The sequence below is a fragment of the Eschrichtius robustus genome, chromosome 9 (assembly GCF_028021215.1).
Source record: "Eschrichtius robustus isolate mEscRob2 chromosome 9, mEscRob2.pri, whole genome shotgun sequence".
Classification (NCBI taxonomy): Eukaryota; Metazoa; Chordata; class Mammalia; order Artiodactyla; family Eschrichtiidae; genus Eschrichtius; species Eschrichtius robustus.
In genome coordinates, this window is record NC_090832.1 from 48,432,714 (window position 1) to 48,444,745 (window position 12,032).

At 38.4% G+C, this 12,032-nt stretch overlaps 1 protein-coding gene across 4 annotated transcripts in view; it reads left to right on the forward strand.

Moving 5' to 3' along the window:
* LAMA4 (laminin subunit alpha 4) overlaps positions 1 to 12,032 on the forward strand; it is a 147,338-nt gene that overhangs the window by 27,980 nt on the left and 107,326 nt on the right. For all 4 annotated transcript variants that reach the window (XM_068551210.1, XM_068551209.1, XM_068551211.1 and 1 more), the window contains one exon: positions 11,547 to 11,648. In XM_068551210.1, coding sequence (XP_068407311.1) covers positions 11,547 to 11,648 — 102 coding nt within the window. The remainder of the gene's footprint in view (positions 1 to 11,546; positions 11,649 to 12,032) is intronic.

Here is a 12,032-nt window from a genome sequence, read left to right on the forward strand (position 1 = left end):
TTTCTTTCTTTTTCTTTCTTTCTTTCTTTCGTCCTTTTCTTTTTCTCTCTTTCTCTCTTTCTCCCTTCCCTTTCTTCCTTTCTTTCTCTTCCTTTCTTTCTTTTACTTTCTTTCTTTCTTTTCTTTTCTTTCTTTCTCATGAGCATTTGTATCCCCTCCATGTATCTTAAGAAATAAAATATTGCCAATATAGTTAAGCCCATATATCCTCAATCTCATTCCTCTCCTTTACCCTTAAATTGCCTGATTTCTTAGGTTCCCATTTATTTCTTTTACTTTTCTTTATATGCATGCAGCCCTACACAGTGTATAACACAAAATTATTTTGCATGTTTTTAAATACAATATAAATATCATACTGTTTCTATACTGCAGCTTGCTTTTTTCCTTAATATTATTTTTTAAAGATCATTCATGATTGGAGATCTTCACTTGTGAGATTTGCCAAATTTCTCTCCAAAGTTTCTACATGATTTTCCCTCTCTTGGTTCGTTCTTTCCAGGTTCAAATCCATTTTTTCAACTAACATATTTTCAGCACCTACTTGCTATTTGTTAATCACTCTGATAGGTGATAAGGATACAAAGTTGAATAAGACACTCCCTGTTCTCAAGGAGCTCACAGTGATTTCAGGGAGGCTGGAGTGTAGATTAAAACTTGCAATAGCATGTTCCACGTGCTCTAATGAGGTGTGTGCAGAGTGCCACGTGAATGCAGAGGAAGAGCAACTGAGTCTGAGACTGAGGAAAGGATTCACAGGTGATGGTGAGGGAAAGGCACCCCAAGACCCTTTGCACAGTACATGCAAAGTCAAGCTGGTCAAGAGAATGGTATGTTGGGGGAGGAGGGAAACATGTAGTTTAATTAGAGCAGAGGGAGCCAAGGTTGAACCTGAAGAGATAGTTAGGATTTTACTGTGAAATAGGAGCCTTGTATGTCATGCTAAGGAATTTTACTTACTCATGTATGCAATGAATGAAGAGCCACTGGGAGGTCTGAAGCAGAAAAGCAGTATGATAAGGTTTTTAAAAATTAATTCTGGTAATAAAGAATGGACCGGAAGGGAGAAAGCCTGGTGACCAAGAGAGTAGAGTAAATGTAATTATGATAATCCAGGAGAGAAACGCCAAGATTCTGACCTAAACAGTGGTATTAGGAACAAGGAGGAAGAGTCATCTTGGTAAATATCTCAGAGGAATAGTGCAAACTCTATGAGGCAACAGTATACAAAGGGTGATAGGAGGTGGGATCAGTCTCACTCAGGTGGAGGCAATAAGGGGTGCATTGTGTACAGAGAATTTTAAAACAATAATAAAACTTACTAAACCACAGTCTGCTTTTTATTAGCACTGTGTGCCAGCAATTCTAAATAATGTCCATGACAAAATTCTCCTCCCTGAGAAATCTTTTGTTGTCTAAGTTCTAAGCAGTCGCTGTGGTAACTGTTGAGTTTTAATAATATAACAAACACATAAGCTTCAACTTAGCACATTCCAGTTACTTAACCTTGATAAACATGGTATTCTACACAGAAATTAATTTGGAGAACATCCAGTCCTACCGTCCACATAGATAGAGATATTCATTTAGAGAGTAAATTTATAACAGATCAGAATTGTGTAAGGTCGTTTCTAACTTGAGACTCTAACCTCTGTGATACTTCATTTACCTCCATTTAAACCATACATTTGAAATAAACAATGATAGCAAAGTGCTTGTAAAAAGGAAGAGATAAAACGTGAGTTCTTAAACTTTGTCATTCTATATGCAAACGATTCTCTGTTCCTTGCAGAGTTCACTCTTTTGGAAGCATTTCCAAAAACTACATTAATGCAAAATACATTCATGTGATTTAAAAGCATTAATCCATTACTTTTTCCCTTTATGTTCTATAATCTTTATCATTAACTGAGATATAAGGAGAAAAACAGATTGGGGAGAGAATATAATAAGGTCAGTGTGGGACACATTTAACTCCATGTGCCTACAGAGCTGGAGAAGGACTTGTCTAACAAGTACTTGGAAACAAGAGTGTGGACTAAAAGAGTGAGATCAGGGTTATGTAGAGAGTTTGGGGAGTTACCAGAATATAAATGGAGGCTGAAACTGTGGCAGAGGTTGACCTCATCCAGCAAGAGTGTGTTGATAGAAAAGAGGGATACAGAGGTTATCTTGGGGAACACCTACAATGCAGGGGCAGCAGAGGAAGAGGAACAACCTACCTTCCTTCCCCCCAAATGCTTCCCCCACAGATACTGAGAAAAAGAGGCAGGAGAAAAACCTAAAGTGGGAGTTGTCCTGCAGAGAGAAGAGAGAATTTCAAGGAGGGAATTTCAAAAATATTAAGTACTGGAATAAGAACAAGTAACATTGGAAAAGCAAAGCCACAAAGACATCACCCAACAGCTTTGTCAGGGCAGTTTCAGTGGCACCATGGAGACAGAAACTGGATGATGGATAGAGGCATAGGTTGGCATGAAGGAAGCAGAGCCAGTGTGACTGAGTTCTCACTCACCAAGCTTGGCTGGGCAAGAACGGAGGAAAATGAAGAAGAGGCAGAGCTGAAGGAAGGTGTTCTTAGAATCTGAACCTGGGGGAAGAAGTCAGGGCTCATCCAACACAAGACCCAGCACTTAACTGTACTCTGCTTCTCCTCATCCCTGTGGGTGCAAAGAGATGGGTGGCATGTGAGGGAGGGAGGCTAGGTGATGGGACAGAGCCTGCTGGCCACAGGTGTGTAAGCCCCAGAGCACGGATAGAGGGCTAGTCTTTCCTAACAACCAGAGAAGCACTACCTCCTCTGAGGTGGGCAGAGGACATTAGGATGAGTCAAGATAAAGACGAATTTTGAGAAAGAGAAGAGAGGTAGATAGTATTAGATTTTCCACCCAATGACCTCCACTTTCTCATCAAAAGTGGAAAGATTATCTCCTGAGAATAAATGGGTAGAGTAGAGATTTGGGATGCATTTCTCCTTTCCTACTAATTCACCATAGCATTTCTTCAGTGATGCATAGACCCACAAGGAAGAGCATAAAGAATGACAGGTACTGCTAGTCACATTTTGCTTTGCATCCTGAATGGTCCAGTGTGAAGGTAGCAATGAAGTACACAGGGCACCTCAAGACAGAAACAGGTACATCTACTAGCAATGGAAACTGACAGAATACCCCAACCAGAGAACTCGCCTAAGGAAGCACTGCTGCCTTCCCTGGGCATACTGAACAGAACCCATAGTCAGTTTATAGACAATTAAACTCCCCAATTTCCTGTAAAAAGTAATGGTAATTTAGGCAGACATTTGCAGTCCTGTGGGCTATTAAATGGTAATGATCAAATCAGAATATAAAGAGCACTTAGCTCAGGGCCTGGTGTCTGTCAATAAATATTCGCTGTTATTATTCACAAAAACCAGTTGAAGAGGACAGAGATGCCTGTCATCTCACAATACTGATTCCTACTAAGCGGTTAAGGAGTCATATCAAAATCGCCTAAACCTTGTAACTCTGAAGTCATTCCTCTCTCCTTGCTCTTAAGGCTAGCCCTTGTGGTCCGCATCTCTTCCTTTCTTGGAAATGTGTCCATGGCATTTGCCCCAGTAAATTAAATAAAACTGAGTCAGTTTTCAGATATAAAAAAAAAATCTGGCAGAGGCTATGTTGTGTAACCACAGCCTGGAAGGCGAGAAGTGAAAAGCACAAGCCAGTTACATGAGGCAATGTGAGGAGGACCCGGAGCAAAAAGCCAGATGTTAGCAGGTTTCTTTTTTTAAGAAAAATCGAAGGAAAAAAGGCACTGCTAATGCCCCATTATGTTTTATAAGTGGCAATCACTACTATAAATGAGCAACTGATAAAGTGTTTTAAATAACTTTTCAAGGAGAAAATTAAAGAAATTTTCATCAGTATTAATGAACATAATCATCCTCCAATCCAACACTTCAAAAGGAAAATCTTTATGGCTTTAGGGCTCTAAACTTTTCTTGTTTGATCCTTTTAGTTTTACAACTAAAGAGAGCTATTTATTAGCAAGTGTGGTAAGTACTTCATCACAGCCTGAGTCTGTTGGTATCTAAAAGTCCAAATAAGCATTTGATCAAGTGCAGGGCTTGAGAACAGTTATCCGAGACCTTTGAGTGGAGCACTGGTTTCCACACCCAAGAGAATACCCAAAAGACCCATAAAGAGTGCTGAGGAATAGCCACATAAATGTAAAGTAAATGCCATGATAACTATCTCTCCACTCTACAAAATTAAAGGACCTGGCTTAACTGTGGACAAGATAGCAGTGCTGTGCTTCTCAGAATTCCTCGGGACCTAAATCATTGTCTCTAATTCATTTGGTGATTAAATTGAGGGCTGGAGTGTTTTGCAAGTTTGCCACGGAATGGCAGACAGAGCTCCCAAGCAATAAGCACAAAGGTAGCTCTAAGAGCCAACTAGGAGAAACCAGTACCACAGTTTGTGTTCAGCTGATACACCAGCTTTATTTATGCCAATCCTAAGAAAAAATATCTCTGAACTGGATAAACCCCTGAGGAATGTTGAAACCACTTTCCTAATCAAGCTATGGTGAAATCACTGTCAAAATCCAAAAATTAACTTCGCCTATTGAAATGTGGGGAATTTCAATTACGCAAACAAGAGCTTAAAGAGACACAAGGGAGGGTACATGGGTAATTTTCTCTATATTCAAGTAAAGTCAATCAAGAAGGCAACTTGCTAACTGTAACCCACTGCATAATGCGTTTTAACTTATTTTGGCACTTCCATTATAGTTTTGTATATGAACAATCAAAACATGTTAAGTCCTACCAGAAAAAATACAGAGGCAAAGTTATCAATAGCTTAATTCGGGACTGCTTTCCATGTCACATACTTTATCTTTTATTTTTATAGACACAGAAAAAAATAGCCTGTGAAATGCCTACCCATGTAATAAATTCATATGTTCTTAGAAGTCACTCCTCCTCAGCAAAGGCTACATTGCTATTTTTAAATACATTAAATTGAACAACTGGTTCCTATTAGAAGGTCCCTGAATACTATCCGATTCTTAATTCTGCCCAAGTTTTAAGCAGATGGAAGTCAGCGTTGTGTAAGATCCAGAGACTCTGAGTAAAGGCACAAAGCTTTAGCTCCTAAGTGAGCATAACATTCAATCTTAAGGTGACTAAATTTTAAGGTGACTAATACACTAAAACAAAAAATGGAATTCACTGAAACTAAAACTGGAGCTGAAATCATTGTTGCCTGGAAACAAGAGAAAAGTGGATTGATTATACCCATACAAAAACCTAAGCAGAAAGATAATTGAATGTGGGCTGTTAAATTTGAAGAATACTAATTTGGAAGGTAGCAATGACTGTGGATACAAGTGAATGAATTCAGAGAGGTTTTTTTTAAAGCTTTCCACATTAAGCCTTAGTAAATTAAAGCAAAAGTTGATGGATCAAAATTTTACAAGTCTGATTCAGAAAGCAAGATGAGTCAATATTTGTAAAATGTTTGTAGATCCTTGGTTGAAGACACAATGCAAATATCTATTCCAATTTTAGGTCAAATCCTATTAGAATAGGCACAGGGCTGTGGCATGTGCTCTCTATAATGGAATTTTATTATAATTAATTCATTATTTTTGTTGGAACTGGAGATTAGAGTCTGTTTCTCTCTGGGACATCAAGTACCTACTCAGAGATCTCAAGATGTGTCTCACACCCTCAGATGACAACTTCAGGCCCCTCCTAAATCTGGTCAATTTTTGCTATTGTTAGTTTATTTTAACGGGTGATTGGAGACCTCAAATTCCTAAAGAATGCTATTAGAGCATTTAAATTGTTTAGTCAATTGGGCTTTTCAACAGAAATTCTGAAGGTCTTAGAGATTCACTATCTATGTGAAAGTAGTGGCTTGTGGCCAATTAATTGGCTCCTCTGTGACAATATTTGGAAAACACAGTGAGATTTTTATGAGTTTTTAACTTAATATTACTTTGCTTGGTACTCACTTTGATAACTACAAGAGATTTTTAGAAGTTTGCCACACCCGAAGGATGCAGACTGGACTATACTTCAAAAGAACACAATTTAAGAATTTTTAAGAAAATTCAAAGCATGTTCTGTATGATGACAGTATTGTTGGTTTAAGTCTAGTGTTTTCAAGGAGACTTCTTTGAATGAGGACAAAAATGATCAATCAGCTGTATAAATGTTATCCTTTTTGTTAAGAAACAACCTTAATTATAATTACATCTAGTGAAATAATTAACATTGTGATTATACGATGAACCTCTAGAAATAATGCCTTCTTCAAGGATATCAACATATATATACACTGTCATTTCCAGTTCCTTTAAATATAAGTGGCACATGGATACACCACACTAATTTCCTCCTAAGTTCTATCTAATTCTGATTTCTATAAATATAAAATTAGTCAAGTAAACATATACTGATTTTTACTCCAAGCCAGACATCACACTAATCATAATAAAGTAAGCAAATGGCAATTTTAACTCTTATTCTTCAAAGGCAGAAGTAAATATTATTGATTAATCCAATCTCAGTGTCAGAGCAGGAGGCAAGCTGTAGTAACAGAGTGGCTTAAGAATAGAGAGCTGTAAAAAGTCTACAAGTGATTTAGTGTAAAGCAAAATGACAATGTGCTGAAATAAGTTGTTTAAAAAGTAAACATTCCCATTCAATGGTTTTTATATATTAGTGATTGTATATATTTTTAAGCATGTATCTATTTTTAAAGAATTTTTTCTGGGGCTTAAAGAGAGATTTTACATTTTTTATTCATTTCAGCCTGCTCTGGATTGTTTATAACAGCAAAAAATTGGAAATAACCTAAATGCCCAACAAGAAGGGTTTGGTTACCATATATTAATGGTACACCAGCAGGTTAAGAGCTCAAATGCGGGAGTCAAACAAAGAATCTAATTTCTGGGTCCACCATTTCTTATCTGTGTTACTTGGCCTGAATAACAATTCCTGTAAGCCACACAGACCGCATCTGCAAAACGAAGGTAACAGAACTTACCTCATAGAGCTATGGTGGGGTAAAAATGCAAGACCTATACAACATGACCAACGCAGTGACTTAGCATGATAAATATTTATGTTCAATTAATTAAAATGTAAATTAAATAAAATTTTAAATTTTATTTATTTATTTACTTACAAGGGGCAGCATGGTATAGTAGAGAAACAAGAAGATTTGGATCAGTCCGAACCTCTTATAAACCTATGTGACATTGGATACATTTCTGATCTTCTCTGACTCTCAGTTTGTTCATTTCTAAAATGCAGGTATTTATACCTAATTCCCAGAGTTGCTGTGAAGAGCAAATACCATAACATGGATAAAGTACTTATCACAATACTTGATACACAGGCTCTCAGTAAATGGTAACCATATTATCGTTATCATCATCATCATTATTGTCATTATTATCCTTGTTATTATTATCAATTTTTTAAAGGTTGTGGCACCATCCCAGAAGATACAAATCTCCCTGGGTGCTCTCTAAATCACCCACCCACGTGTTTATACAGTTGTCCGCTGTAGGTCAATCTTATGTGGGCAAGAGGGTTCAGGGTGGCATCTAAAAATTGATTGTAAGACTTCTCTTGCTTACACACACACATATATAATACATAAACACATCTTTGTTTAGTAAATTCTGGAGAATATTTCCAAAGAAAGCAGACAGATATTATTCTCCTTGTGAGAAGACTATTCAGCTTTCACAGGCCTCTAAATAGCACAGGTCTTAGAATTACGTAGAGAAAAGATTGTTAACCAAGAGCAAAACTAAAAAATAGCCACACTTTTATTCTTGAAAATATCTACCTTTTAATATTATGACAAAGGTCAATTTTGCCAGTTCCTATAGAATTTCAAGAAGAGATTCAGTAAAACTTAACAGAACTTTCTGCGAAAAAAATGATGACATGTTTTTAGATAAAAGAAACAACCTTAAACAGCTCTTCCTGAGGATACTCAAGCTTCTCTTGAACCACTTAACAATTTACTGTTTCAAGGAATCCTCTAAAGTTCTACAACGCAAGGTCCAAGGTATCCAGTGCATGGGCTCTAGTAATGACATCAGAAGCTCCCCGTACCCAGGGCTTCCATTATTCCATATGGTGCCTTTATGTGAATTTTAAAATGGTGCCTCCTCTCTGGATAGATGAGTTAGAAAATACAATCCTTTCAAGTGTACAAAACTCAGCAAGAAAGGAGTTGGCCAGGCTTCCAACCCTCCTTGCCCTCTTGGCAGGGGACCAAGTGACTATTCCACACAACCCTGTCCCTGCCTCCCTTCTCTTCCCATCTCCCACAGTACGAGACCTGAGCCAAATCATCCTTCACACAAGGTCAGAACCTTCCTCTGGTGGGCGGTTAAGTGGATAATGACAGATTCTCAGAGTGAAGTCTCCTCCTAAACTTGGCATAACAAAGATTTCATCTTGTACACAGTCTAGTCAAGGCAGTGGCTGCCTGGATTGTGTTGAGGAACACTGGAGACCCAATCCAGCCCCATCAGAGAGCAGTGAGCAGGTTAGTAGGATAAACCACTGGTTTCCAACAGCACATATACCTCAGATGTCCTGTCCTGGTCCAAACCATTCAAATCACAATCACAAGTTCATTGAGCAATGAACATGTACAAGGTACTGTGACAGGTGCTTTGAAGCAATCTTTCCAAACCTAGTCTCACACTGAAATCTTCATGGGGCTTTTTAAAAATACAGATCCCTCAAAATTTTTCAGTAAACCTAAAACTCTTCTAAAATGCAAAATCTTCCAATTTTTTTTGGTGTTTTTTTTTTCCTATGTTGTGATAATTTTATTTTTGTTTTTTAAAAATGAGTCTCTTAATTTAGTCAGGGCCTCAGGCTAATAAGAGATTAGCCACTGTCATATTCACAATGATGCATTTATTCAGGGCAAATCTTAATTTTCTTTGTCTTCTTCAGAAGAAAGAGCTGTGAGAATGCCTAAAAGACTTGCACTACTATCAATTTCAAAACACCCTTTCAGAAATTTGATTCCTTGGGCCAGAGGAAGGTCCTTACTATAGTTGATGGTACAAGTGGGTCTTTTCATGTACTGTTTCCAGGCATCTCTACCAGACTCCCTACCACCACCTGTGTGCTTTTCTCTTCCAAATACACCTCCAATCTCTGCCCCACTCCTTGGAACTCATAGAAACAGAGACCAGAAGGGCGGTTACAGGGGCTGGGAGGGGAGACAGGGAAACGGGGAGAGGTTGGTCAAAGGGTACAAACTTCCAGTTAAAAGATTAACAAATTCTGGTTATCTAATGTACAGCACCTTGATTATAGTTAATACTACTGTATTATACACTTGAGAGTTGCTAAGAGAGTAAATCCTACATGTTCTCACCACAAAAAAGAAATGGTAGTTATGTGACATGATGGAGTTGTTAGTTAATGCTGTGGTGGTAATCATTTTGCAATACATACGTATATCAAATCAGCATGTTGTACACCTTAAACTTATACAACGTTATATGTCAGTTATATCTCAATAAGGCTGGGGGGAAGAATTAATTAAAATAAATAATTTTTAAAGTACAAAATTTATTTTATAAAAAAAAGTGTAGATTCTTTGGCTTCACCATCAGAACTGTTGAATCAGAAACTCCCCCAATCAGATGTCTGTAACTTGGTCAGTTAGAGAACTCAGAAACCACTGGTATGGAGGCTCCTGAGATAACTAAGGCCCTCATTACTGTCATCCATTCCTTTTATAATTAAAAGCCTCCTAATGAAAAAATGCAGGATGCAACACATTCATGGGTCATCAAATCAATGTTATGTCTTAGGGCCAGGACATATTTTAAGATAAAATAAAATAGAGAAGTTTAAAGTATATGACACACAGTAAGATTAATTACTGTTTTGTGAGTCTTTTTTCTTACTCTTGTTTCTGTGAATTCCTTTTTCCGTGTACTGCATCACAGTGAAAACATGTATTTCTTGTATTTTGAAACAGAGTTAGAAATATGTGAAATTAGGTGGTGTGAATTAAATGCTTCCTACTGCAGTATTAGCACCTTTCCCTCTCTTTTGTTCCCTAGTGGAAACTGAGAAAAAGGCTTACCATCAACTACAAAGTCTCCATTATAAATTATAAATTGGTCCCTTCTCAGCCTTATTTTGTCTTCACTTAGAAAGACAGAATTTCTTTGCCTTTTCTTCATAGGCAAATGACATTATGCTCTATTAAACTTCCTCCAAATGGAATATGTTACATTTTAGTTTTAGGACTATGGGGTTTTTATACTGTGCATGGTGTCTAGTGATTCTTTCTCTACAGAGAAAAAAGCAAGAGGAAATGGGTTTGCATAACAGTCAGAGGGACCTCAGCCAGATACAATGAAAAGTTTCCTGGTAGCCAAGACAGTACAAACTACGAGTCAATGGCGGGTGTGATGGGAACCCTCCTCCTCTGTAAGTTTGTGGAAACAACCCAGATTCTTATCTGTCTGGAATTCTTTAGATGTAAATCTGTCTGATAGGCAAGGAGTGGACTTCCAGGCCTATGAGGTCATTTCTGCCTTGCAGCATTGAAACATTCCAAAGAAACATAAAATACATATCCATAAGCCCAATGGCATAAACCAAGAACAATCTCACAAAGTTTCTCAACCTGAGCACAAGTGACGTTTGGGCAGGGCAATTCAGCAAATGCAAGATCGGTTAACATCACCACAACCCACACCTCTGGGTTGAATTATCTCACCACTGGAACGAAGGAAAACAATGTGTTTCTCGCAGTCACGAGGACAAATGAAATATAGGAAGAGCGCCCACGAAGGACCTGCTAAGTGTAAGGACTCATTAACTTCCTTACCCCTCCCTTTAAAATTTTAGGCTCTGAAAAGCGTATTTTTTTAAGAGCTCAAGTTTATGAAAGACACATCTCTAAGTTGTTCTGCCACAGCCAATAATTTCTGAACCCACAGGTCTTTATTCATAGGGAGCGTGATGCAGTGCTTCACCCAAATCGTTTGGATTTGTTTTGTTTCGGATTGGAAGAAAACATTAGAAAATTTCTCCTTCACTGTTACCTAAAATCTTCTTACACTTCCTCACAGTGGTAGACTGTGTTAAAGGTGCTCCTGTTCTACCGAGAAGTGACAGGCGTCCCCGCGGCGCAGGAGAGGAAGAGACGAGCTCCTGCTGCGAGAACGGCTACGCATCGCGAGAATTGGACGCCATTTGTTCTCGTGGTGTCCGGGCCGTGGCTGCTCGGCCAACCTCGGCAGGAACCCCCGCCCCCAGGCTCCCCCCGCCCCCCAAAGAAAAGAAATGAAAAAAGAGGCAGAAAAGATACATAAAGAAAATTGGATATACATCATTGAATGGTAGTATAAATAGTTCATGTTAGTATGTTCTGTAAAGAAATATTTAGATCATTTACCAATCATCTCCTCTTACTCCTCTCAGAAAATGATGGCCAGAATTGATCTTTTCGGTCATGAAGATGCTTTTGTTGTGTCTGTTTCAGAAATGCGACGCCGGATTCTTTTTTGCCCAGTCGGGAGAATGTTTGCCCTGTGACTGTAATGGTAATTCCAACGAGTGCTTGGATGGCTCTGGACTCTGTGTGGTAAGTCGGGGTCATCTGTCACTTCTCACATATTGCAGTGAGCCTTTGCATCTTGGGTGGGGATAAAATATTCTTCCTGGATGTTTGAGCTACCTAGGAGCAAACTGCTAATCAGGCTTTCCTTTTACCCTTCACTTTTCCTGTAAAACACCTCATATAAACTGCGTATGACTGTAAGTGGTCACCAAGGTGTATGTCTGAATGTGCGTGTGTCTCTAGCAGTAACTGCCCCACCACCCTCGGCAGCTGGTTTCCTGCTAACGGCCATTGGTGATGGGCTTGAAAATAATACACAGAGGAGGAAATCATCCATCCAAATTCCTCTGTAATAGTACAGTTTGCCATATGTTTGGCTTCACTCCACATAGACCAGGGGAATAAAAC